Genomic DNA, 27,805 nt, shown 5'->3' on the forward strand with positions numbered 1-27,805 from the left:
AACAATACAGACTGACACCTGCTCTATAGTTTTTGTTTTATGGAGCTGCCTGAGGCCCTAAAGTCACCCATCAGTATGTGTCTGAGGCAAAACCTGAACTCAGGTTTTTCTGGTTCTAAGGCATGCTATCCACCATGCAGTGCTGCCTCTTGAAATGAAATTTAATTGGGATGATTGCAAAGTCCTTCAATGGATTTTTAAAAATCAATCTCAGAAACACAGTTGGGCATGTCAATTAGTTGGCAGTTCACCTGCAAGCTTGCTGTGGGCCAACAGCATGGTATGGCAGCGTGGTCTGGCCAGGTGCCATCTTGGACTGCATTGAAGATGCCCAGTGCTTGCCATCCTTTGGTCTGGTCCAATCAGGCGGAGTAGACTGCAGATACAAAATTCCTGGCTCTAGGCACCACAGTTTTGGGAAAATTTTGGTTATTCAGAAAGATTCCAGAGAAGAACAGCTATTAAGGTCATTCCTTCTCTGAAATCCTTATTAAACCTTATCTGGTTTGGCTGAAGGAAGAGGATGTCAAACAAGGGGGAAGGGAAGACTGATGTCTTAGAGAATATTTTCCAAGTGCAGCTGTGAAGATAAGGGATTTGATTTCTTTTACTTGGCCTCAGAGTCTAGAACCAGGAAGAGTGACTGGAAGCTACCTTGAATGATGTGAGGACATTCCTCAACAATCAGAGGCAGACTGGGTTGCTTCAGGAGGTGTGGAGTTTCCCCCACCCCCAGGATGGCTTTGAGCAGGCCCTGGATGACCATTTGTCAGGGTCCTCAGGAAGATTCTCATTCCAGTCTGTGTTGGAGTAATGGCTGAAGAGGATCCTAAGAGATTCAATGGTTCTGAAGAATCTCTTTTCACAGACAGAGGTAACAGCCATGTGTGCTTTGCTAAAGTTGCCGAAGATGCTGGGATGTTGGGAGGAGGGGACCTTTGGAAGTGGTGTGCCCAGGGCCCACTCTCCTGAATGGACAAGGACTCCAGTGGCTATGCCTGTCCAGCTAGGGGCTGTGACACCTGCTCCTGGTGACCAGGTTTTGAACTGATCTTGACATCTTGACCAGAGGGGAAATGAAAGTTTCAGGAGTGATGAGTGGGTTCTGAAAGTGCTCCACTTCCCCCACCCTTACTCTGGGAACCTCATCCTGTGTGCCCCATGTGGAAGCTTGTGGGACTTCCCAAGCTTTTGTCTCAGTAGTTTTATGTTATTGTTCAGCCATTTTTTCAGTCATGTCCAACTCTCTGTGACCCCATTTGGGGTCTTCTTGCTGAAGATACTGGAATGGTTTGCCATTTCCTTCTCCAGCTCATTTTACAGATGAGGAAACTGAGGCAAACAGTGCTTGGTGCCTTGCCCATGGTCACACATCTAGGAAATGTCCCCGATTATAGCTTACTAAATTGATAAGGACACAGAAACATCAGAAAGCACAGAGCAGAGCCCAGATGCCTGGGGCACTCCATTGGACACCTTTCCCAAGGATCTTGAACCATATTGAATGGCTACTCTTTGGGTCTGATCACTCAGTCAATTCTGAATCTAGCCAACTGCATTGTCATCTTCCCCTCTGGCTCTCCATCGTATCAATAAACCCGTAAGACATGTTGTCAAATGATTTGCCAAAGTCTAGGTGAACTCTCTCCACAGTATCCCAGTGGCCTCTAATCTAGTGACTGTCACTAAAATTGATGAGGCCGTTCTGGCCCCTTTCAATCATTGCTTCCTTTCCAGATATTTCCTCCCCAATCCATCAATCAATTACCAGTCAACAGTTATCAAGCACCCATGGTGCACCTGAGGCGTTGTGCTAAGTGCATAAGGGATATAAAAAGAGGCAAAGGACAGTTCTTGCCCTCAATGAACTTCCGATTTAATGAGGGAGATGAGAAACAAGTAAACACATGAACAAGCTATCTACAGGATAGCAGGAAATAACTAAGAAAAAGAGGGCAGTAGAATTGAGGAGGGGTCAAGAAAGGCTTCCTGGAGAAGGTGAGCTTTCAGTTGGGACTTGAAGGAAGACAGGGAAGTTAGTTAGAAGTGAGAGACGAGGAGGGAGATTAAGGAGGGAGGGAAGAGACAAGGAGGAAGGGTCTTCCAAGCTTGGGAGATCTGCAGAGAAAGTGCCTGCAGCTGAGAGATGAGGGTTTTGTCCCTGGAGCAGCCAGCAGGCCAAGCCCTAGATTTCTAGAGCCAGCCCCAGCCTCAACCCTGACCATTCAGGTTTAGCTCAGTTACCTGCCAGGCATGTTGACATGGATGCCCTGTAGGCATCCCAGACTCAGCATGTCCAAAACAGAACTCCTTACATTTTCATGCCAACCTTTCATCTTCCCAATTGGCCTGGTGCCTATGGCCTATGTTGCCTTCTGCTCCTTCCTCTTTCCTCATGGCCTAATCTTGGCTCTAGGACATGTCTCACATCTGACTTCTGCGTTGGCACAACCCCCCAGGCACCCCAGTTCAGACTCTTTTACCTCTGGCCCATATCATAGCAGCAACTTTCTCATTGGTTTTCTCTCCACTCAAGCTCATCCTTCCCTCTGCTGCTAAAGTGATTTTTGTTCTGTAGCTCTGACCATGTGACTTCCCTTCTCAACCAACTTCAGTATCTCCCTCTTGCCTGTAGGATAAAGTATAAACTCTTCTCTTGTTTTTACAGCACAGCCTTGCTCTGGCTTCACTGGATGTTACTGGCTCCTCCTTCTCTCTGTGATCCAGCCATGCTGGCTTGTTTTCTGTTCCTCACATGCCATCTCCCACCTTCATGCCTTTGCACTGCAGTGCCCCATGCCTGTAATGCCATCCCTCCTCTCCTTCATTTCATAGAATGCCATCTGCCTTGCTTCCACTCTTGCTTGTCTCTCCTGAGACACCCCCCCCCCCAACTGCTACTTTGTACTTTACTCACTCAAACTACCTTGCATGTATTTTTACCTTTATTGTCTTTGTTGTCTCCCCTGTAGGGACGAAGCTCCATTTGAGTAGGGATCATTGTAACCCCAGTACCAGGCATATAGAGGGTTCATAATACTTGTTGATTGATTACAGAATCATGCCATGCTTTCGTATTTCTCCATTACTGGCCAACTGTTTTTGTCTTCTGTATAAATGCTCTAAATCGGAAGTTGGCCCATGATTTCCTGTTGCATCCATGTGGCCTTATTTAGACAATTCCTTTCTCCCTCATCAGAGGAATTGTTGCTTTGTGTGGCTCCACAGTTTCATTTTTGAGAGTTTCCCATCCCTCCTTAGCTCACTTCCCCTTTAGAACTTTGGGCCATGCAATCTCACAATCCTGGAGATGCCTTACCCAGAGTTGCACAGACACTGTGTGGCTCATTCCCATCTTCAGGCTCCCACTCTGGGTGCCATTCACCATACTGCTCTGCTCCTAGCCAGTACTGCTCCCTCTTTGGGCTTCAGTTTACTCCTGTGTACAATGAAGGGGCTGGGTGGAACGACCACTAAAGCCCTGCCTCTCTTTGTCCCTGGAGGCTTTGTTTCCATTTGCTGTTTGTATCGGCCAGATCATGGTCCTGGGAGGACTTTGTGGGACCATCCTTGGCTTCCCTCACAGGGCGTGCTCTACATCTCCCTCCCTCTTTCTCTCCTCAGTTCTCAACCTTGCAAGGCTCTTGGGTGAGATGTCCTTTTGCTGAAGGAAACTTTCCAGGTAATTGCCCAGCATTGGGTCCACAGCCTAGTGAATGGCCCCTTCATCTTCCTAGGGGGTAGCGGGAGACAGAGGAATGGATACACCAGCTCAGGGATGTCCCCTTGCCTGAGTGAGAATCCACCTTCTCACTTTGGGTCCTCTGATTGTTTCCACACTGGCAAATGTATTTGTGTGTGATTTTCAAGGTTCAGGGATCAGGCAGTCATTTAATGAACATTTGTTAAATGAGAGGGCACACAGAGCATAGATAAGGCAGGAGGGGACTATATGAAGGGCTCAGCCTCTGCCCCCATGGAGCGCCCAGTCTTGTAATCTGCTGGTGCCTCCTCTGACCTGACTCTGTGGTTATTGGTACCTTGTGCACATGCAGGATCCCCTCAATAAGTTAAAAGCTTCTTGAGGGCAGAGGATTGGGTGGTCTTTGTTTTTTAACCCAGTGCTGCCTCAGAACTGTTTGTTGGTTCATGAGCTACAAACACCAGGAAGGTGTCAGGGAGGGGCAGAGGGGTAGGTCACCACAGGGCTGACCTTGCCAATAAGATGGGTCAGGGAGGGCTCCCTGGAGGGAGTGACTTTGGAACTGGATGTAAAGGAGATAGAGGGATCTAGCAAGCAAAGAGGGCTAGGGACAGCACTGCCAGCATCAGGGCCAGATCCTGCTCCCATTTGTGAAAGGGAAGGAGTGATTTTCCTTGAAAGACTTTAGTCCATCTCAGGCCCCACTGTATTGGGAGAGGGTAATGGGGGGAGCAGTGCCAGATGTGAAAGGAAGAATCTAGGCTCTAGGCCAGGAGTGGGCAAAGGAGACTGGGCTTAAAGGTAGCAGGAGCCCCTATCTGTGCCTCATGCCATGTGACCTTCATGTGGTGGCCACCCTGGGCTTATCACCAGGATGGAAGATGAAGATTCATTACTTACCAGACAAGTTGCGTGCCTCTTTCATCTCGAGGAGCCCAGCCCGCTTCCAGGTGCAGCTGTGCAACCGGACAGAGCATTTCCATTGCCATGTGTTTGAGACCATCTCTGTAGGATCACAGGTGAGCTGGGAAGGAGGGACCCTGCCCCAGCTCAGACCCAAGGATAGGTCCCAGGACACACACTGACACCTTCAACTGTGCACATACCCACAGCGCCCTAACTTCTTCTAGACTCCAGGCTCCCTCCAAGGTCCTCTGCCCATGGGAAACCTTTCCTCATTGCTCTGGCCCAGGGGTTCAGTAAAGGCCAGAAGGTGTATGTGCTGGAGTTTGGAGAGATCAGATAGCCCCATGACCATGGGACCTTGGCTGGTCCCTTTGTTGATGCCTTTGCTGGTACCCAGGGCTGAATCCCAGGCCATTCCTAAGTCCCAGTACGAAAGCAATCAGGACAATCTTCCTGGGGGAGGGAGGCTTCCTTGTGGATCTGCACCTGAGAAAGGCAGCTTACGTGTGTGTATGTGTGTATGTGGCACAAGCTAGATCCTGTTACACACAGGGAAAAGCTTCTAGTTCCCTGAGGCAGCTCAGGGATTGATGGAGAAGGGGAGAGGCTGAGGCTTCCCTGGGACCACCTGGAGGTGCTTGGTTTGGCTGGCCACCCCATGTGGCTGCTTTTCTCTGCCCTAGGGAGATGCAGACACCATGGCCCACGTTGACATCCCAGAGGCGGAGGTCTGCTCCCCAGATATCTGCATCCAGGTGGGTCCCTGTTTCCTCCTAGGGTTGAGGCAAGGCCCTGCACCCAGGAATGGGCCCCACAGGCTGCTATTTGTTGGGAGGGCCTGCCCCAGTCTGGCAGATCCAACTGGAATCAAGGGAGACTCGGTGGTGAAGACCATTCTTTCATCCATTCATTGCTAACATTGCTTATGTGCCTCCTATGTGCAGAGCCCAGTCCTGGGGACTGGGAGAGATTCAAAGTTTAGCATCACATGGTGCGCAATGTTTGGTTGGAGACCAAGACACAAATGTAGATAGCGATGTAACGTGTATGTCTAAAACCGAGGAAGCTTGTGGGTGGCAGAGCTAGGTGTGATCTGAGGTCTGACCCACATCAGAAAAGAAGGCGAGAGTCAAGGGCTGTGACTCTACCACAGGCATGCCAGCTGGGGAGGAATCAGGGAGGGGCCCTGGGACACGAAGGCTGTGAAACCTCTCCTCTAGTCTCCAAAAGAGATGACTGGCTACAATTCAATATCTCTGCTCTAGGGGTCTGAGGCTTGGGTCAGAAGCTAAGTCGCTTCACTCACCCTGGGCACTGGCTAAATTTGACTTCTCTCATTCTTTCCCACCCCCTTTTGGTTACACAAAAAATGCATAAGCAGAAAATAGCAAGTAACCTCATTTATCTAATCAAACTGAAATTGGAGAAATTGCTGAAATAAGAACACACCAAAACATGCACAACTCTGAGTGAGTTCTTCAGCTGAGAGTGACAGAGAGATGAGACCTCAGCTGAGAGAGACAGAGAGACAGAGAAAGATAGGAGAGAGGCACAGAGAAGGGGGGGAGAGGGAGAGAGAGAGAGAGAGAGAGAGAGAGAGAGAGAGAGAGAGAGAGAGAGAGAGAGAGAGAGAGAGAGAGAGAGGATTTGGAATGGCACACATTGTCTCCATATCTCTGAACTTGCTTGAAATACTAGAGTGCTAGAATGGCCCTCCTCTGGCTGAGATTGTTTCTCTCTAGATCTAGATCCAACCTGGGAAGTTCCCTCAAGCAAGTAGGCAGCAGCCACACACAGCATTCTATCAGTCTAGAGTCACATCTCTCTCTGCATACACAGGAACATTTGATGTATCCTAGGCTTGAGAAAAATCTGGGTCCCAATTCTATAGAATCACACACTTTGTGGAGTTTGTCTGGCTAAAAGAATCATCTTCACCAAGTAAATGTCCACACTGCTGACCCCCTTCCAGGGAGGAAGAATTTAGCACCTCCCCCTTCTCACCTTGGGGCAGCTCTGTCCCTGCTTTTCTTAGCATCTGGCTTAAACTGGAAATGCCTCCTCTTTGCTCACACTCTGCTCTCTGGGTCAAACGTAACAATTCTAATACTGGGGGATCTTGCTGAAACCCCATCCCCATCCCAGTTTCTTTTCCAGGGTGTTAATGCTAAATAGATTAGAGAGTTTTGTAGTTACTAAGGTTTGTGAGAGCCAAGGTGGAGACCACAGGATCGTTGAAAACAGCCAGAAGGGACTATCTAGTCTAACTCCCTCATTTTACAAAGTGGGAAACTGAGACCGAGGAAGACTTGGTGATTTACTCAGGGTCACACAGGGTTAAGTGACAGAGGCAGCATTTGAACCCTGTTCCTCCTTCCAATCTCTTTGTGGGAGCCTGGACCAAGGTGTTCACTATATGATACAGTCATTGCCAAGGTCATAGTGGAATGGGATACTATAACCTATGCAAAAGGGCTTCTTGGAGGAGGGTGACCTTTAAAGAGGGCAGGAACTGAACAGATGAAAGGGCAGGAAGGCACTCCAGGCATGGGAAATGGCAGGAGCAAAGACATGGAGGCAGACCAATTTAAACAATGTTTGGGGGCAGAATTGTCTAGTGTGGTTGGACTAGGGAGTGTGTGAAAGGGGGTAATATGAGAGAGAAGCTAAGAAGGTAGAGTGGCACTTTGGCTCGGTAGTTACTAGGGAGCCCGTGGAAATCCTGGAGCAGAGGAGCACTTGACCACATTTTTCTGGCAGTATTTGAAGGACAGATGCAGGAAGTAAAGACGAGGGATTGGAAGGAGGGAGGATGACCTGATAGAAAGTAATTGTGAAAAGTCAGGGGTGGTAATAAGTGCCTGGTAGCCATGAGGAATATGCATTTATTAAATGCCTACTATATGCCCATCCTGCGATAAGCACTTTACAATTAATATCTCACTTGATCTTCATGACCCTGTAAGGAAGACTGTTATTGTCCCTGTTTTACAGTTGAAGAAACTGAGGCAGACAGAGGTTAAATGACTTGCCCAAAAGACATCACAGAGGTGGGCTCCACAAAGCTCTGTAACTGGAGGTTGGAGGTGAAGGGGGAAGAGATTGCCAAAGGCAGACAGCTATTCATCCAGCCACTTAGTGGAGTCTAACTCAGTCTTTGGGGTCTAGTCCTAATTCTTTAGGCTGCTTTTAGACCTTTACTTCTGGGTAGGGGTGGGATGGCAATCTGTTCCAGGGAATCCCCATGATAGTCATTAGAGACTCACAAGTCAAAGGGTAAGCAATCCAGGGCCTCCTAAGGGCTACTTTGCAGGTAGAAGACCATGACAGGAGGTGTAGACAGAAAAGACCTGGCTGAGGGTCCTCTTCTTAGCCTATGTCATCCTATTAGGGATCTAGTAGGGACCTCAGGACCTGGGGACCATTTCTGACCAAGCTAGGGTTCTAGAGGTTTCCCTGTCCTCCCCTTTGGACAGGAAAAATATGGAAATGATGAGCATGGAGTTCTGCCTCCCTGTGTTGTCTCTCAGCCTCCCCCAGTCCAGAAGGAGCTTTCCTTCCTCTGCTCTGATCTCAAGGCCCTCCCTTGGCACAGAATGTGTCATTCCTCATGACATCTCATGTGGTTTGTCTCCAGGGGCTGCTAGGGAAAGGAAAACAAAAGCAGTGGATGTCAGAGTCTGGGTCCAAAACAATTTTCATGCTGATCTTTGGAATAATTGATGGAACATTGAACTGAATCTAATAAAATGGTATTTAATTCCATCAACAAGCATTTATTAAGAGATCAGTGCAAAGTCCTTTTTGGTTCAAAAAATCATCTGTATAAACCAAGACTGGGGAAGAGGAACCTAGGTAGTGGTTTGGGGCCAAAAATATTGGGGATTTTCAGAGACTCCTGGGCTCATGGTATGACTTGGGAAGCCCCAAAAGCAAAGGCAAACTTGGGCTCTATTAAAAGAGACTGCATGCAGGACTAGCAAGGCACAGTGAAAAGGGTATTGGCTATGGACTCAGAGGTCCTGAGTTCAAATTCAGACTGCCACTCATGACGTGTATCACCTAACTTACTTGGACCCCAGACTCCTCATCTGCAAAATGGCAGAGGGGGATCTGAAGGCTTCCTTCCAGCTCTGACTCCCAGGTCCAATAAGGAGCGGATCCACTGTCCTACAGTATCTTGCCCTGATCAGACCCCAAGTACCATCTTGGCTTCTCTTGTGTCACAGTTTAAGGAAGGACCTTGACAAGCTTAAGCGAAATCCAGAGAAGATGGGCACGAACTCACGCTCCTTGAACATCATTGGGAGGCTGTTTAACTTTGAGACGAGCAGGCTTCAGGAAGGGAGTGATACCTGCTTTCAGGCCACTGAAGTGTCTTCTTGAAGAAAAGGGATTAACTTTGTTCTGCCCCAAGAGGAAGCCTGAGAGTGGTCCTAAAATGGGGGGAGTGGGCCCCGCCCTAGAGGCATCTTCAAGAGGAGGCTAGATCCCTGTCAGGGATGTCACAGGGTGGTTGATTAGAAAAAAAGAGCCAAATTCAAGTTCCAGTATCCTATCCATCTCTTACTGATTGTATGAAGAGGGCCAAGTAATTTCTTCTCTGGGTCTCAGTTTCCTCCTGTAAAATGGGGACACTCATCATACCACAAACCTCCCTTACCGGGTTGCTACGAGGATGGAAAGAAGAAAATTGCCCAGTAAAGCTTGAAGTAGTGTTCTATCTGGACTTTTAAAGAGAAGAATAATCGTCTTCCTTGGGTCTCTGCAGGGCTGGAGGACAGATGTGGATTACTCGGTTCCTGCACAAAAGTGTGACATCAGATGCAGTAAGTGTGGATGTGTGACTGCTGCGTAAACGTCCCTTACTCCATGACTCCCCAAAGGAGCCTTTAGCTAGGTCACCCAGCCCTGTCCTCAGAGCTCCCTCAATTGAGACGGTGACACCTCTGTCTTCAGGGGGCCCCTAGTTTAGTGGGTGACCCAGCCCTGTCCTCAAGACCCCCCATCTGAGATGGTGATAAATTTTGTCCTCAGGGAGCCCCTTCTATGAGTGGAGGGACAGCCTAACCCTCTGAGAGCCTCTGTCTGAGGGGGAGATATGGGGGGAGTGGGAGGGATGGGTGCGGGGGTAGGGGAACAGCAGAAAATCAGACCTTCTGAGTAACTGCTTTGTAGAGATCTGGAGATGAGGGCATATTCTCAGGGCCTGACGTCTTTTATCTCTGTTCTAAAAGCCTTGAGACCCATCTCAGGAAATAAAAGGTTGAAAAGGGGTGTCTCCTATCCCTAGGGCATGACATCTGAGGAATATGCATCAGAGGGACTGATCAGGGCCTGGGGAGGGGGCATTGGGCCTGTGTTCTGGGCTCAGAAAAACCTCAGACATCTTAAGCTGGGTTCCCAGAGACTAAGGCTGATAACAGAGTCCTCAGAATACCTGGGGCCTGGCCATTGTAGACTTTAACTGATGCTGTGGGAAGGGTCTAGCAATGACTGAGAAGATCCTCATCTTTTCTCCATACTTCCTTAGACCTAGAAGCTGCCTCCTATCCACTGTGCCCTCCACAAGACAGAGGCTGCTCCTCCCCAGGGAACGCTGGGGCTCAGACGAATTCAGACAACCCCAAGAATGAGTAGGGACCTGGCCTTCATTGGCAAAGGGCTAGGTCCGAGCTAAAGCCTCCCCTGGATGGGAAGTAGAGTGGGAGTCCTGGTGCCAAAGTAGGAGGGGGGTGAGGAAGCAGGTACCATGGGATGCTGGGGTGGGGACCCCAAGATGCAATCCATTTATTACAAGATGATTATGGGCAAGCCTTTGGGCTTTGGCTTCTCTATTTGTATGGGAGGATTGGCCACCATGATCTCAAAGGCCTCTTCCACCTCCCCTAGAAGGTCTCATGGCCTGCAGGCAGTGCCCAGGCATCTCATTCTCTGGGTCCTGGGGAGGACAGAGAGGGTGCTTGTGGTCATTGGAGCGCATTTATGAGCCCAAGTTAGAGCCTTTAGCCCTCCCCAGCTCCAGTCCTCATTCTTCACCTCCATCCCACTCCTAACAGTCTGCCATCTGCCTGAGCAGGCCAGAGGTTGATCAGGGATGAGCAGATGTGTAGAAAATGTCTGACATCTGGGGGTGGGTGAGGCTGGCACCTCTCCAGAGTGGGAGGCCCCTGTAGGACCATCTCCCCAGTGCAGGTCTCAGGGCTTACTTTCATGGCTTGTGCCAGCTCGGCTTCTCCCAGCCCAACGCTGGGGAGCTGGCGGCAGGCTTTCCAAACCTTCAGGGGCAGGAGGGGCAGGAGGGGCAGGAGGGGAATAGGTCTATGTGCTCCTTCCTTCACCAATGCTGGAGGGAGGGGAACAGACTAGAAAGATGAGGAGGCAGTGGAGGGGCTGAGCCAAGGGCAAGTGTATGACTCATCCACCCAAAGGCAGGAGAAGGAGACCACAGATTCTTCCCCAAGTCCATTCTGGACCATTATCCCAGTCCACAAATTTCCAACCTCACTCCTGTGTAGAGGAGTCCACCAGTGACCTCAGGGCCTGAACTCCCCCTGCGTAGGGGAGGCTAGAGTCCATCTTCATTGGTCATTAACCACCATAATTGATGGGGCCCTCTTAGGTTTCTGAGGGTCCCCAAAGTCTGAAGTCAGCCACTCCACAAGCATGGACTAAGCACAGATTTAGGGTCAGGTTATGCACCAGGCACTGTGCTAAGCTCTAGGATACAGAAAGAGACACAAGAGTCCTTGCCCTCACAGAGCTCAGTCAAACTTGACTCGAACAGAGAAAGAAATCGTCCTTGGCACACATCTGCTCACAAGAGCCCCACAGCTGGGGGGAGGGGGAAGGCTCTCTGGGCTGCCTGGGGTCCCCACTCCAGCCTGAATAGGCTTCCAAGGGCACAAAGCCCCAGCACTTTGGGCATCTGGAACTGATTGTTTCTTGTGTAGGCCTGTCTATCACGGCCCCAGATTTCACAATGAGCCTTTCATTTGAAGCCCCAGGGGGGGATAGCATTTGTCCTCTCATTTCCAGAATCATTTTTCTTAGAAACTGGGGACAACAAGGATACTTGTGCTCAGACTGGAACCATGTTGAGTGATGATAAATCATGAGTCTCAGCTGGGACCTTGAGAGCCCCATCCCAGGTCCCCCTCAGCCAGGGAAGACAATTTCCCTGAAAGAGAGTGAGAGACAGCCCTGGGATCCAGGAGCCACCAGGGCCTCTTCTGTCCATCCCAGCTCAAAGCAGGAGGGTCCTTCCTGCTGAAGCCTTCCATGGAGGAGAGGCTGCTAGATCCACTTTGGGGCAGCTGTCATGGTCTGGGATTTCTTCCTGACATCAAGCCTGAATCAGTCTCTTTGCAAAATCTCCCCTGCCCTCCCCGATTCCTGAATTGGCCCCCTAGGACACAGCTGACCCTTCTCCAGCTTCTGTCTTCCAAGTACCTGCAGACCTATGTCTCTCAAGTCTCTGCCCAGCTTTCTCTCCACCCTAAACTTTCCCAGGTGCCAACTCTCCCCTGTTTTAATGTCCCACCTAAAAGGTGGTGTCCAGGATTGAACATAATATTCTAAACTCAGTCTGACCAGGGAAGGGAGTACCTTCTCCCCGCTTCCTGGACTTTCTGTATCTCTCATCACAGCTCACAGCCCATAAGCCTCCCTGTTTGCCTCATCTCACTGCAAATGCAATCAATACGTGTTAAGCCTGGAGTCCACTAAGACTTTCAGATCTTCTCCATTTCCTTTTTCCCTTTTGGGGACATACACACAGTTCATACCTACATTCACACACACACACACACACACACACACACACACACACGTAGATGCTTAGCCAGAGTTGCTGTCTCTTGATGTTTATCCCAGCTGGTCCATAGGGCTGCCTTTGCCTTCAGAGGTCTCAGGGTTAGGTTTAGGGAAAGACTTCTCACCTCCAAGTCAGGAGCGTTGGATCTGATTTCCTGGTCAGACCCTCCCCCCTGGGTAGTGTTAGTTTCCCTCTCATTGTGTCTGAGGCAGTGAGTCTTCCAGGGGCTGGAACCATGGTCCTTTGTAATAAGATGAGTGCTTACAACAGTGATGGTCAGCCTGGCCGAGCAATAACATAGGTCACTCAAACGTGTATAAATGGTGCTCAGGCCTTGCCTGCCTCCTATATGTATTGGGGGAAGGGACAGAAGAGGGGCAGATCTCCCAGGCACTGCCCTCAGGGAGGGGTGTCTGTGGGAGGGGAGGCATAGAGGAGAGGCAACCCCCATTTCAGGAAGCTCCCAGTTCTGGGGGGCACAGAGGAGAAGCAGCCTAGGCCCTGCAGGGGCCTCATGATTTAGGTGGAAGACCCAGAGAACATGGATGGTAGAGACAGGATATGGCCCAGGGCTAGGCTTGGGGGTTCCGACTCTGAGGGCTAGAGATCCCCCACTCCCCAGGTTGCTGGCCTGACCTTGAGCCGAACTCTCTCCTTCTCTCCCAGACAGGTCCTATAGAAGGAAGCACCAAAGGCCACATGACTCTCCTATCACCATTAACAAGTAGGTGCCCAGGGATTGGATTCTGTTGAGGGGACAAAGTTGGGGAGATCTGAGAACATCTTGGGCCAAGTCAGGTCTGCCAGAGGTACAGAGGCTCACAGCCTCCTTAACATCTGGCTTTAGGGAGGTGGGAGTGTGGGGGGGTCCCACTGGCTCAAGGCTTGAGCCAGGCAGCCTCTTCATTGGCATCATCCTCAACTCAGGTGGGAAAGAAGAGCTCCTGCATCTCCCTAAGGACAGAGGCCAGTACCCACCTCCCTTGCCAGTGCTCTGGCCTCTTTTGGGCAGCATCAGAGCCTCCTAGCCTCCCTTGCCTTCTCCCAAGAACTTCTGCTAGCTGGATGGTTCGCAAGGACCATGGACAGTCAGATGCTGCCTGTAGGCCAGGCTTGGGCAGTGGCCCGGAACCCTGAAGGCTCATGGCATTCCAGATGGTCTTTGGGACTTGGTGTTGTCCTGATTTAACTGAGGAGCTGAACAGATTCTCTGAATGCCCTCTTTTTCTCCCTCAGTCTGTTCCCCTTTCAGTCCATTTCCCCTTACCCTTTGATGCCTGATGTGAGACTCCTCCATGGTCACTGGGCCCTGGTGGCTGGATCTCTTTGGGCATGATTACTACACCTTCTCTGCCTCAGCCCTTGGCACCCCCACCCCAAGACTGTAACCCAGGGCCCATGGCACAGTGAAGAGTTAGAGGAGGCCACAGGATCCCCTCCTGTTCCCACAACCCCAGAGACTGGTGCTGGTCTGTTGTTCAGACCCCCAGGACATCGTGGCAACCACTCCTAAACCTGGGGCCCTGTGTGCAGCTTGGGAGCTCTGCCAAGTTTTGAAGACTGCCTTTCCCCTGCCTTCTCCCTGGTGCCTCTCTGAGCCTTTGGTTGGGGGCCCCTGGCAGGAGCCCAGCTGTCTGACTGAGCAGTGGAGTAGAAGTTCCAGGGGGACAAGGACTGTGTCCTTTTTGGCATCTAGCACAGGACCTGGCAGATAGTATGAAATTAATAAAACTTGTTCAGTTGAGTTGGTTGGGGCCAAGGGGTAGGGCTGACATGGGAACCCCCAGTTACTGTCTCTCCACCATCCAGGCCTCTTCCCATCCCCCAGTGTGGGGCTTTTTCTCTGCCTTTTCTTCAGCCTGCACAGTTGCAGGCAGCTCTGACTCAGTATCACCTCAGTGTTAACCTGTGTGTCCTGCACAGGTTGAGAGAATCTTCCTCTTAATGCTCAGTGGTGACTCATTCCTCTCTCAGAAATCATTCAGCTTCTGCATCTGCTATATTCTATCACGACTACATCCTATCTCCTCTCCCTTGGCTTTGGCCTAGACAAACCCTCGATGCTGCCTCAGCTCCCACCTTCCCAGCCAGGCCAGTTTCCTGACCATCCTCCATCCCATGCCAGGGTTCTGCCCCTTTGCCTCTCACAGAATCCTCAGGCTGTGAGGGTTTTCAGAGGACACTTGGTCTCTACCTGGTGGGAAACTCATGAGCTCCTGAGATAATCCCATTGCACCTCTGACCAGTTCCAATTATTGGGAGCTTTCTCCTCCCTTTGAGCCTGAAACCATCCTTCTGCAGCTCCCCTTCCAACACCCCTGCTTTGAACTTGGTCCTGGGGGAACTGAGCTGGACAAGTCTGAGCCTTCTGGGGGACCAGAAGCTTTCCAGACATTGAGTTACCCTCCAGAGTGCTGCGTTCTCACTATAGAATGGATGATTAAACCCTCTCCAAGTGAATCCCTGGGTGTTTGAAGAGCTATAGGGAAAGGGACCAGCCTCGTTCTGCCTAGCCTCTGAGAGCTACACGGGAGATACACGGGAGGTACATGGGAGGAAGCTGCTTAGGGGCAGGCTTTGGCTCATTGTAGGAATCATCCATGAGCCTCCTCTGACCTTCTAGGCTCCCAAGGACTTAAATCTGAGGGGAGCGGGCAGGACCCAAGAGCTCGACATCATCTCCCCACTTTGGCTCACCTGGAGGGCTTCCAGGACAATTGCTGGCTGTTTCCATTGCGTGGTCATGTGGATGTGAAGGACTGACTTTATTTCACCCTGTAAGATGTGCAGAGTGGGCAAAATAATCAGAGAAATCCATAAACAGATACAGAAACACAGAGAACCCATTGGGTCCCATGAGAAGGGAAATGAACTTGGTATTGCATTGGGACAGCCCTTGGATACTCAGGGGATGTTTGGCTCATCTGCAAGGTCCTGCCTAGCCACCTGCTCCTTCACTGATTGGGACACTCCATCATGTGGATTCCCCTAGAAAGTAAACACACTTCATGGATACTGAACAATCAGTCCCCTTTCCATGGGATACATGCTTCCTAAATCACTCGCTCCCTGGTTTGGCTTCCCAAGTAGGATGTATTCAGGAATCATCCATGCAATTCTTCTCTTTTGTCCTTTGAGCAAAGTGCTTCAAGAACTCTTCTGTCTCTATCCTGAAGGTTAGATTAGAGTATCACACAGAGAATAAAAAAACCAGACATTGTCTATAATCTATGCTTTGGGACTGTGTGGACACGTCCCAGTCATGTGCTTCTGCATCAGGATGTTTGGGCAACAGGATCAGTGTTTGGGTGCTGCCAAATCTTGGACAGGGAATGTGCGTACTTGGAATCTTTCCTCTCAGGCCATCTACAACAGCAGTCATTCTCAATTCCTTGAGTGGGGGGAGGATACTGGGGGACCACATGGGTGAGGAAAAAGGAGCTCCATAAGAGATTGGTCTGTAAGCATATTCTGCTCCTGTGACAAGAGTCATCCTTCTGAGTCCTGGCCAGCCAATCATCTTGGAGGTAGACCCAGCCCTTGAGAGCCAATCAGGAACTCTGTGAGCTTTGCACAAGATGCCAGTGGTCTTGGCCACATTCTCTATGGGGAAATGTCTCAAATACCCCCCATGGGCCCCAATCCTCACTTCTCTGTTCCACACCTTCTCCCTAAGCTTAGTCAGGGAAAAAGTTTACTTATAATCAGGGCTGTGCAGAGGTGTGATGGTTTTCCTAGGAGGTAGTGAATTCTCTGCCAGGAGAGATGTCTAAGCAGTGATTCCATGACCATTTATCAGGAGAGATTCCTGGTCGGGTATGGATTGGGTTAAACCAATTCTGTAAGTCCTGAGCATTCAGGAGTTGCATGGCTGCCACTGTTAATGGCATTCATTTGCCATATCTGATCGACTTGGGGGAGGCACACACACACACACACACACACACACACACATGCACACACATACACACACACACTCTAGTCCCTCTCTGGTTCCCTCTTCAGAGTTTCTTATCTGTTCATAAGGAAAAGGAGTGATTTTGCAAAGGCACTCCAGGAATCCTTAAGCTTTGGAGTAAAAACCCCAGACTGGAGTCATAAACATAGGTTTGAATTATGATTCTCCTGTTTACAACACTGAGTAAATTCTTTGTCCTCCATGTGCTTCAGCTTCTCCCTCAGTAAACTTGGAGTGGAGGTGGAGGTTGGTGGGGGGTGGGTCAGGATGGGATGAGTTCTATTCCACCTCCAGGTTCCTTTGAACCCAGGCTGTTTTCAAGCTTGTTTAGTCAGAGCCCAAATGCTTGGTTCCCTCCATGATCTCATCCAGACAGGTGCCCCTTTCTCCAGCCCCCAGTGCAAGGCTTGGTTGCCTCCTTGCAGCCAAATTTTCACCACCACCCCCCTCAAAACACACACACACACACACACACACACACACACACACACACACACACACACACACGACTTCAGACTCAGGGTAATAGACTCAATTAGTGCCCTGGGCGGTGGCTTACAGGACAACAGCAGATAACCCAGTAATCAGCTCCTATCAGGGACTTAATAATGGGAGAATTTATAGCGAACACTTGGAGGTTTGCCAAGTGCTTTACATATGTTATTTCATATGACCTCACAACAACCCTGGAAGGAAGGAGCTCTTATTACTCACACTTACAGATGAGAGAGATTAAGTGACTTACTCAGGATCACACAGCTAGTAAGGGTCTAAGGCAGATTTGAACTTGGGTCTTCCTGACTCCAGGCCCAGCATTCTGTGCACTCTGGTGCCACCTGGCCCTTGCTGTCTACTTAACAACCAAAGGATGTGTGACACCTCAGGAAGGAACACATTTGGCACAAAGGGACCATGTGCCCATTCCCAAGGTGAGAGAGAATGAGACCCTGAAGTCAGCAGTAAATCATACAGGTCACCAGCATCATTCACCTGCCAAGCACTTGGTCCATAGAGATGAGAAAGGTACCAAGTACGGTTCCATCTAGTCGTGCTCATAGTACTCATGTCGAGTTCCCATTGTTTTTCTGGGGCATTAATGAGCAGAAGGGGAGGATGGAAAAGAAGGAACGTGTCTCCTGTCTGGCTGGGATGGACTTATCCTACTGAATAGCACAGTGCTTGGCACATAGTAAACAATAAATATTGGTTGACTGATAGCCAGGTGGGCCTGGGGGTGTAAGAGATGAATGATGAAGAAGATGAAGGAGAAGCTGAGATACCATTCCATCATCCACCACTCCAAGGTGTTTACCAGGTCTGCCAAACTAGTGCCGCACCCAGAAAGAGCAGAAGTCAGCCCAGCTGCAGAGTCAAGTAAAAGGAAAGCCTTAGCCACCCCCAGCCACCATCTTAGCCTTGATAGCTACAGAACTGGGGATGCACTAGAACAGAGGTGAGCAGGAAGGGGCATGAACCTGAGTGAGAAAAGAAATTCACATCTTTCTTTCTGCTAACCTATGTATTTAAAAACATGATTCTTAGAAAACTCAGTCCATAGGCTTCCCCAGACTGACTGTCAGAGAGGTCTAAAATTCAGCAAAGGTTAAGAACTCTCAGGCTGAAGTGTTCTTGACTGTCAGCAGTGAGGATGAGAATGTCAGAACTGGAAGGAGACTGCAGAAGTCAGTCTGACTTGATAGAAGCTCCCTTGGGTCACTACTGCCCAGTGTGGAGGGAGGAAGTTGAAGGGCGTTTTCATATGGCTCTTTTCAACAGTTTCTCTGTCTCTGTCTGTCTATCTGTCTCTGTCTCCTCTCCTCCTCTCTCTCTCCTCTCTCTGTCTCCCTTCTTCTTCCTCCCTCTCTCTCTCCTCTCATTCTCTCTCTTTCTTTCCTCTCTCTTCTCTCCTTCTCTCTCCTCTCTCTCTCCTTCTTTCTCTCTCACTCTCTTTTTCTCTCTTCACTCTTTCAGCCTCTCTCTCTGTCTCTCTCTCCTCTCATTCTCTCTCTCTATCTTTTTGTCCTCTCATTCTCTCTCTCTGTGTCTCTGTCTGTCTCGGTGTGTCTCTCCTCTCAGTCTTGCTCTCTCTCTCTGTCACTCCTCTCTCTGCCTCTGCCTCTCTTTCACTCTGAGTTTATATATACACACACACACACACACACACATACACATGCACCATACAATAATAATAATAAATATTTATATAGCATCTACTATGTGCCAGCTACTGTGCTGAGTGCTTGACAATGATTTTATCTGATTTTATGACAATCTATTTTAAAGATGAGAAAACTTGAGGTAAATAGATTAAGTAACTTGCCTCGGGTAGCTGTGTAGTGGTGTATAAAACATGCCCATGATGTTCTAGCCCTGGCTCTTCCATAAATATTTTACATTCTGTATACACAATAGCCATTATTTGTAAAAACAAACTAAAAAAAGTGGAGAAAATCAATGTTGGTCTTTTCAGCGAAATGAATTGGAAAAATCTAGTCCTGTTCTCATTTTATTATGTTGATGCCAGAGGATAGCTAACAAATGCTTGTTAAAATTAAGAATAAGGTTGTTGAAAACAGAAAATAAATACCCCAGACCTCCACCCCTCAAGGACTGGTTAGGATGTCATATGGTGACCAGCGAGCACCCTGGGGATGGTCTGCTCCACACAGAGGCCCATGGGTCGCAGATGGGAGGGCCCTCCAAAGGCAGTTCGTCTGGCCTGCACCAGACAAGAGTCTTTCTGCTTCAGCCCTTACAAGTGGACTTCCAGCCTCTGCTAAAATCCTCTAGGGATGGAGAGCTTCCTCCCTGACTCCCTACCTTCCTCCCTCTTTCCCTGTCTCTTCTTCTCTCCCTACCTCTCTCTCTTCCTTCCTTCCTTCTACCCTCTCTCTCTTCTTTCCTCCCTTTCTCCCTTCCTCCCTCTCTCCTAAGACAACTCTCCTTACTCTCCTCTGGGTCAGGCAGAGCCTATGTAATCTCTTCCACAGTCCTTCAGATACTTGAAAACAGTTATCCGGTTCCCCCTGACCTTTTTCTTCTCCAGGATAAGCACTGCCAGGTCCTCCAGCTAATTATCGAAGGTTCATGATCCCAACACCATCCATCATCCCAGGGCTCTCCTGGAGCTACCACTCTCCCATACTACCGAGATCCTTCCTAAAACAATTCAACCCAACACTATCCTTTGCCTCCATCATCACCTCCCCACAAAGCTCCCTTGGTGATTGTTCTCATCTTACACATGAGGGAACTGAGGCCCAGAGTCATCCAGTGAGTGAATGGAAGAAAAGAGCCCCAGGACCTGGCTCTGTACTCTGTTCTCCTCCACTATCCCAGCATGCCTAAAGCTCCCTGTGACTATTAGTGACCCAGGAAAGGGACTGGGAGTGGGAGCTTGCCTTTAGCCATGACTGTGCATGGATGGGGGGAGAATGGGGACATGATCTGGTAGGTACTCAGATCAGAAAAGTCTCCAGACAGCCTAGAATGTGGGAATGAATGATAATGGGGAAAGATTGTATTCCCATGTAACGATTTCAGTCCCTGCCTGGATGGATGTTTTTGTGACTCACAAACTATAGGAAGTCCTGAGCCCCTCCTACTGAGTCACAAGCCTGGATGAGGCTTGGATGTGTCAACCCTTACCTAGCTTGTTCTTAGAAAGACAGACAAAATTAGGCTGAATATGCGTGTTTCTTTCTCTCAAAGCTTGAGTAACATGTGTATAGAAATGCCCATGGGGGCTCATTTTGGCAATGAGCTCCAGGATGGACAGATAAAGATAAATTCCTCTCCCCCCTTCCTCCCTTCCTCGCTCAGAACGTCTCCGTCAGCAAAAATTGTGGTTACTCATGATATGAAAAAGGAATTTCTTAAGTGAATAGCCTGTAAATACAATTAAAATGTCAACAGAAATCATAGGCCCAGGCTATTTGTGCTTATTTTACCATTAACGTGACATAACACCGTATATGTCCATAAATAAGAAAAAAATTCCATTATTCAAGATGGTGTTGGGTCAAGGATCTTTGTCCTTGGTAGTCATACTCAGAAGAATCAGCTTCATCTGGCACATAGGAAGGGAGCAGAGCACGTCTGTTATGCCAGAGCATGCCAAGCATTGTGGTAGGTTAAGCTCAGAGAGGGCCACAATGCCTCTCCTGATTGACCAATCCATGTTTTAGGCCTTTCTCAGGTCTTGGGGGTTCAAAATGATTTGGGGAGGGGTCCACAGATGAGAAGACTAGAGCTGGGAGGGCCCTTAGAGTTCATCTAGTCCCACTCCTCATTCTTCAGCTATAGAAACAGGCAGCCCCGGGGTGGGGGTGGAGGGGAAGGAAGTGATTTGTCTAAGGTCACACAACTAGGAAGTGGTGGATCCCCTGTGCCAGGAATCCTGATTTAGAAGGCCTCACCAAGAGTGCTTCTCACCACATCCTGACGAGTGGTAGTCCCACCTCTGCTCCATCTCCAGAGGAAGGGGGCTTCCTCCCTCCCAAGGCAGTCCACCCCAATTTTGGACAATCAGATGAGATCTTCAGGGAAAATGGCATAGAGGGAGAAGAGAGGAGGACCCAGGACAACCCTGGGGGCACCTACAGTTAATGAGTGTGACCTGGATGAAGATCCAGTCAGGGAGACTGAGAAAGAGAGGCAGAGGAGGCCTGGGATAGGATGTTTGACATCTCAGAGGAAGGAAGGACCCAGCCCAACCTCTTCCACACCTCTTGCAAATGGTCATTCTATCAGCCTGTATTTGAAGACTTCTAGTAACGGGAAGCTCACTAGCTCATGAGGAAGCCTGTTCCTATTGGAGTGCTTTAAGGGTTAGGAAGCTCTTTCTGACCTCAAAGACTCATTACTACCCACAAAATGTCTTTTTTACTTTAAATTTTTTAACTCCTGAGACTTGGCATGTCTCTTGTCTTTCTTCTCTACCACCCCCAAATTGCATTCCAGTAAGTTCAACCCAGTGAAAATGTATTAAGCACCTACTTTGTGCTGAACATTGGATTCACGGTGATCTTTCCTCTATGAGCTTACATTCTACATGGGGAGTGCCAGTGAGGAGGGGAGTGGGAGCAGGTAGTAAATATTAAGTGATTTGGAGGGGCAAGGGGACACTAAAAATGAGATCAGGAGAGGCTTTAAATTGAGCAGCTAGCCTCAGATTCCAAATGCCAGCTCTCACCCCTTCCCATCTGCTTCAGGGATCCCAGGAACTGATGGTGCTCCTCATGGGAGCCTTGTCCCGAGGCTGAGAGAAGTGACCTGGAGAAGATGGTGTCAGAGCGGGGAAGCTGAGGATGCCAAGGAGATGGACTTCCCTGACTTCAGGACTGGCCAGCCTTGGACCACTCACAGAAGGGCTGGAGCATCTCCAGAAAAGACTAGGAACAAGAAAAGAAAAGGCCATAGCACATGAGAATTGTTTGAGAAAATGGGGGATGTTTGGCTTGGAAAAGAGAAGATTTAGGGGAGGCACAATGACTATCTTCAAGTCTTTGGTGTCCTGTCATATGTAAGAGGGAATGGATTTGTGCTGCTTGGCTCCAGAGCAGGGAGAAGTGGAGGGAATGGGGAGAAGATGCAGAGGGACAGAATGCAGAAAATCTTGCTGTTATGAAATGTCCAAAAGTGGAACTTACTATTAGAAGTGGTAGTGAGCTCCCCCTTGGTGAATGTCTGAGAGCAAAGATGCCAGGGATGTTCAGGTACAAGTCAGTGCCCTTTAAGCTCCTTTTAGTTCTGAGATGGGAGATTCTGTGACTTAGAAGCAGGTGACCTGGGATTATGGATTCATTGGCACTCATGTTGGAGGACCTGACTTCTGACCCTATATGACCCTGTTCAAGTCACTTAACCTTGACCAAACACATTTTTCCCATTTGTATGTGAGGACAGAAGATAAATCCATTACTCCATCATTCCACTACACCTAAAGGAGTCAATGATGTCTTAGTCAGGTGAGAATGTCTCTACTGCATCAAAGACTTCAGACAAGACAGGGAAAGTTCATGATATACAGAGCCTGGCACAAAGCTAAAACTTGCTTAGGGAGGACTTCACGAGCATCCTAGGGGAAGGAGGAAGGGGAACTGGGGGTTGCCCTTGGGTCACATGTGCTTGCTTTCTTCTGTACCCTGTATGTACTGGGAAGAGAGTGTCACAGACACTGAGGGGCATTTCCTCCCTTTTTTGAAAGACTGAGGTTGGGGCCAAAGTCAGAACGCCAGTCTGGTGGCACGAGCCTAGGGTAAGAGGGGGACCAGGTAGGAGGGAGTAACCCCTTCCCATTGGGAACCCAAGGATGCTTCACCCCCTGTTTCAATCCAGGCAGCTTCATCTAGGTCGATGGCAATTCTCTGAGCTCTTGAGAATGTAGCGGGCAGATGGCTTCATGGATATAACCAGTCTGAACAACTCCCAACCCTGCCCAACTCCAAGTGCCCCCTTGGAGCCAGAGTTCTGCTCTGCAGTGACTCAACCCCACACCCTACTCACCACCCCGCCCCCACCCAGTAGGGCTAGGCATCGCTCTGAGGCATCCTGCCAGACCCTTGGGCTCTCCAGTCATGCCATAGCCTTTTCTCCCCTGCTCCACCCTCTCTCTGATCCCTCTTCCTTTTCCTTTCTCCCTCTTCTCCCCTCCACTTCCTTTCTTCCAGGTTTCCCCACAAGACCTGCTTTACTAGGACCCTGGTAGCCAGCCTGCCCAGCATTCCCTGGTTGTCCACATGACATCTTCCCCTTCCCAGCCTGTACAATAGGGGTAGGGGAAGACACTCCTCTTTACCCTCCTTTCTTTTCTTTTTCTCCTTTCTTCTTCCCTTCCTCCTCCCCCTCCCTCTTCCTCCTCAGAACATTAATATAGGTAGGTCCAGTTGTGAAGTGAGTGGCCTCTGTCCTTGCCTCCCCCAGCTTAGGAAAGGCTTCTCTTCCCCATCCCCCCTCTATGGGCTCCTCCATGTCCTATTAGATTCCAGACTGTAATGTTTCCCCAGCGAAACTAGGGGTTTAGGGTTTTAAAGTCTTCGCATTTAGGGTTTTAAAGTCTTCACAGAGTGGGGATCCAGTAAACCTTTGCTGCCTAGATAGATCAGTAACTAATTAGCCAGCCTTGTTCAAACAAACTCAAATAACTTAGCTCATCGAGTAGTTTTTAAAAGAAAACGTTTCCGTGGTTTTAGTGGCTTCAGTAACTATCAAACTTGGAAGTAACCACAGATATCTCTGATTCATCCCAGAACTGACTAAGGACCCTTGAGAAGGATCCATCTAGACTCTACTTGAAGACCTCCATTGATGGGGAGTTCACTACCTCCATTCCATATTGGGGAAAATTTACAGACTAACGGGGTCTCTTCAGCTTCTTTCCACTGATCCTTATTCTGCCTCTGGGGTCAAATGCTTCCTCCAAATGATAGCCTGCTAAAGGATTGGATCGCCCAGCCTCCAGATCCTTCCCCATCCTGGCTGCTCCCCTCTGGATGCTTCCCAGTTGTGGTCTGCCCAGGACAGACACCAGCAGGGGCCATCACCTCCCTGGGGTTGGCTGCAATGTAACAGCACCTGGCTCCCCTTCATGGTCACCATACTGCACTGTGGTCATATTCTATGCTGCTGTTGCTGTTTGTTGAACTTGTAGTCCACTGAAACCTCCAGATCTTTTTTTCTTTGAATCGTTATATCATTCTTAGTAACTGTGCACAAAATAAAACCAGAGAACAAAGGCCCAAACTAACTTTTCCCTTTAATGAGGCAGAATCAAACCTCACTAGAGATGCCTTCTGTGCTGTCCAACTACATTCGAGCTGGGCATTGGTTTGTACTATTGCCCACCTCACACTTCTCCATCTTTTCCCACAAGAGAGATTTTGTCCAGTACTTTGCTAACGTATGGGTGAGCTAAGTAATTGACCCGCTAGGTTTAAAAACAACAAAAACCAACTGGATAGTCAGTTAGCTAAAGAAAGGAATGAGGAAAGGAATGCAGGGATGGCTGATTGGTGATGTTTTGGGGAAGTGTTTTGGGAAGAGGGAGAACAGGAGCAGCTGGCAGAATTCTGTTAACTGCAATGGGAGAGACCAGCAAAAAGGGTGTCCCCAGTCTGCTGCTGACTCTGTATGTGACCACATGCAGGTCTCTAAGCTCTAGATGCCTTTTCCTCTTTCTCTGCCAGGCCACCCCCTAAGCTGCTTGGATGATTCAGGCGGCAAATCCAGTGGCAAAGAGGAAATAGTTCCTGCCTTTAAGGAATGTAGTATGTTCCTTAGGGCACATAACAGATACATAGACAAGACAAAGTTTGTAACTCATCTCAGAACAAGCCTCTCCCTCTCTTCCTTGATATACAGATAAATAAGCTCCCACAGTCCAATCGCCATTTGGATCTGGGATCTCGGTGATGTAGGCGTTGGCTCCAGCGAAGCCAGGGGGCACCAGCCCTCACTGTCTGCCTGTCTTGTGTCTTTTATTCAGGAAAGGGCTCCATGACATCCACGTGGTGGGGTGGATCTCATTTTAGAGGCTTGATGTAATCAGCCCAATATTATCTGAGGGCATCTCTCCTCTCAATTCTCTAGGATCTGACTCCCCTCTATGACAAGGGCACATCCCTCTGGCAAGCAGAGGTGACAGTTTGAGGACTCTCCTGATATGACTCAGAGGCTCACAGACAAAAGGGTATCTTTGGGCCAGTATGTTAGAGGCATATTTACTTGTTGGTTTACATGCTGCATCCCAGAGGCAGAATATAAACTTCTCGAGGTCAAGGGCTGTTTCCTTCTTTTCTTCCTCTTGTTCTTGTCCTTGTATCTTCCCCCTTCCTCCATCCAGTGTCTAACATAATGGTAGGAACCTAGTAAAAACTTAATAAATGTTTGTTGTAAAAAAGAAAAAGTTTATCCTTGTTCTTACATCTTTCAAGGATTCTAGCACAGTTTTGACATCTGCATGGGGTGCTTTTGGTTGGAAAAGAATCTTTAAGGCAGAGTTCTGCTCCCCCTAAACACTGACTATTTTATAGTGAACAAACTATTAGCACAGTGGATGGATTCTTCTGTTCTGCTTGTCTTTTGGTCAATTGCATGATCTTAAAGATGTATGTTAGTCTGCTGCGGGACAACACTTGCAAAAGCCCTATTGTTCCTTTGTAGAACTTTCATCAAGGATACCCTTGTGATGCCCTGGGAAGATTATTCTCAAATTCTGAATAGATGAGAAAATTGGCAAATAGATCAGTAATTGTTGATGTCTCCTTTTTCTGTATTTATACAGTTCAAGCTCCCCCCACCCAATATCTTTGGAACTTTTCCTTCCTTCAGATTCCTGGACACTCATATCTCAGTTGTGCCTCCAGCACAGACCTTCCCTGTGTACATTTGGTCTAATCTAGTTGCTTTTCTGTTTTCTTCTATTTAATGCCATCTTTTCCTATGAAGGCACAGTGGCCAGAGTGATGGGCCTGGAGTCAGGAAGTCTCATCTTGTCGAGCTCAAATATGACCTCTGTGACCCATGGCAAGTCACTTAATACTGCCTGCCTCAGTTTCCTTATCTGTAAAAGGAAAGGAGAAGGAAATGGTCAACCACTCCAGTATCTTTGCCACGAAAACCCCATGACGTGGAGTCATGAAGAGTTGGACACAAACAACCAAAAAACAACATCTTCATATGATATAAGCAGATTTGGAACTGTGATTCAAGTATGGTAGTGCTACTGTCCTTGAGGGTAAAAACTATTATGAGAATGCTTACTGATCGTTTCTATCTTTCATATGCTTGTTGTCCTTTTTCCATGTTCATCCATAAATGCCCTTAGATGACTTTGCTTAGTTCAGTCTCTTACCAAGCATTTAAAAAAAAACAAACTAGTTTTACTTGCTATGTATTCTCTCTGTTTTATAAGGCAATAAGTCACATAACAGTCTACCACCATTCTCTGTAAAATGTTCGTTGTCGAATCTCTCTGCTTAGCAAGAAGTATTTGCAAACTAAAGTGCCCTTGAGATTTATTTTATCTTATTGTCGTTAGTGTCAATATCTTTTTTCCCACTGATCTCCCATTTCCGCACATTAAGAAATGGTAAAACTGGCCACCTTGGAATGGTTTTAACTGCATGCCACATATTCTCTTCTTTTTGTGCTTCTGGTTTTGCCTTAATTGTTCCATTTGTTCTAACAACTTGGTGGTCTGTCTATGTACCCCAACGCTGAATTAGGAGTGACTCCCTCACCACAAACAAATTGTTTCTCATCTTTGATATAATCACTGTCACTTTTTCGGCTGCTATTTGGTATTTGTCATGCCCAACAATCCTATATTTTCTCTGAAGAAAGTATTCATGAGAGACAGGCAGGCATAACCTACTGGGGAGTCTTGGCTTCTTTCATTCCTTACTTTTGATTCATATTTCCCATCATCCGATTTAGCCCTCCTCGCCTATGCCCACCTTTGTGTTGAAGTCATGAGCACCAGAGTCTATATGGATTGAATGTGCATGGTCTTAGAGAGTTCTTTGAGAATTTTTCTACCTCTGAATCCAATGTTGGTGCATGTGCTGCCATTATTTTCGTGGTGATCCCTTTGCAAATTTTCATCAGGAATCCTTTGGTTATCCTGAGTTGATCTGAATTATCCTGAGATAACCTAATGTGTCCTGACTATGATGCTGTTGTTGCCTTAGGGTGCATGGAAGGGTGTGCTGGAGCCAGCTCAAACTAGTGCTTATTGTTAAGTCTTCTGTGTGGGCATTCACACCTTGGAGAGAAGCAAAACTATGCTACAAATCAGGACTTGATTTATTGTATTGTGGATTGTCTAAAATTAATCTAATGATGTAGAAAGTATTAATAATGTAGATTAAATTTAAAATGCATTGTGCATACATTTTTTTCCCCTCCAGTTAGCTAGTTATTAAATTTACTAGCACATCCCTGGTTACATGATAACACTAATTCTTCTACCTTTTTCTATGTCTTCCCAAGGAGAACTTGGGAGCCAGCCTTCTTTTAAGCTATCACCACTTTTTCATCTCTAGGGCCTTTTAAAATATATATATATATTTATCCCAATATATAATTTATTTATTTTTCAGCTCTTAACATTCACTTCCACAAGAATTTGAATTCAAAATTTTCTCCCCATCTCCTCTCACCCCCACCCCAGGACAGCATACACCCCATCCACCCCTTCTTCCAGTGTGTCCTCCCTTCCATTACCCACCCTTCTTTCATCCCCCTTGCCCTCTATTTTCCTATAGGGCAAAATAGATTTCTATACTCCATTGCCTATATAGCGTAATTTCCAGTTGCATGTTAAAACAATTTTTAACATTCATTCTTAAAGTTTTGAGTTCCATATTCTCTCCCTCCCTTTCCACCCACCCTCACTGAGAAAACAAGCAATTCAATATAG

General features: G+C 48.2%; 1 protein-coding gene across 4 annotated transcripts in view; it reads left to right on the forward strand.

The window, feature by feature from the left end:
- The window catches only part of IL17REL (interleukin 17 receptor E like), a 49,855-nt gene extending 22,437 nt beyond the window's left edge, over positions 1-27,418 (forward strand). For 2 of the 4 annotated variants that reach the window (XM_072596511.1, XM_072596514.1), the window contains 6 exons: positions 3,625-3,682; positions 4,577-4,722; positions 5,293-5,364; positions 9,381-9,438; positions 13,092-13,149; positions 13,353-20,306. In XM_072596511.1, coding sequence (XP_072452612.1) covers positions 3,625-3,682; positions 4,577-4,722; positions 5,293-5,364; positions 9,381-9,438; positions 13,092-13,149; positions 13,353-13,383 — 423 coding nt within the window. In that variant the 3' untranslated portion in view covers positions 13,384-20,306. Of the gene's footprint in view, positions 1-3,624; positions 3,683-4,576; positions 4,723-5,292; positions 5,365-9,380; positions 9,439-13,091; positions 13,150-13,352; positions 20,307-21,596 lie in introns of those variants that run through there. The other 2 variants (XM_072596513.1, XM_072596512.1) reach the window with 2 other exon arrangements.
- Positions 27,419-27,805: the final 387 nt, after the last annotated feature.

This window comes from Notamacropus eugenii, chromosome 3 (genome assembly GCF_028372415.1).
Source record: "Notamacropus eugenii isolate mMacEug1 chromosome 3, mMacEug1.pri_v2, whole genome shotgun sequence".
In the NCBI taxonomy this organism is placed as follows: domain Eukaryota; kingdom Metazoa; phylum Chordata; class Mammalia; order Diprotodontia; family Macropodidae; genus Notamacropus; species Notamacropus eugenii.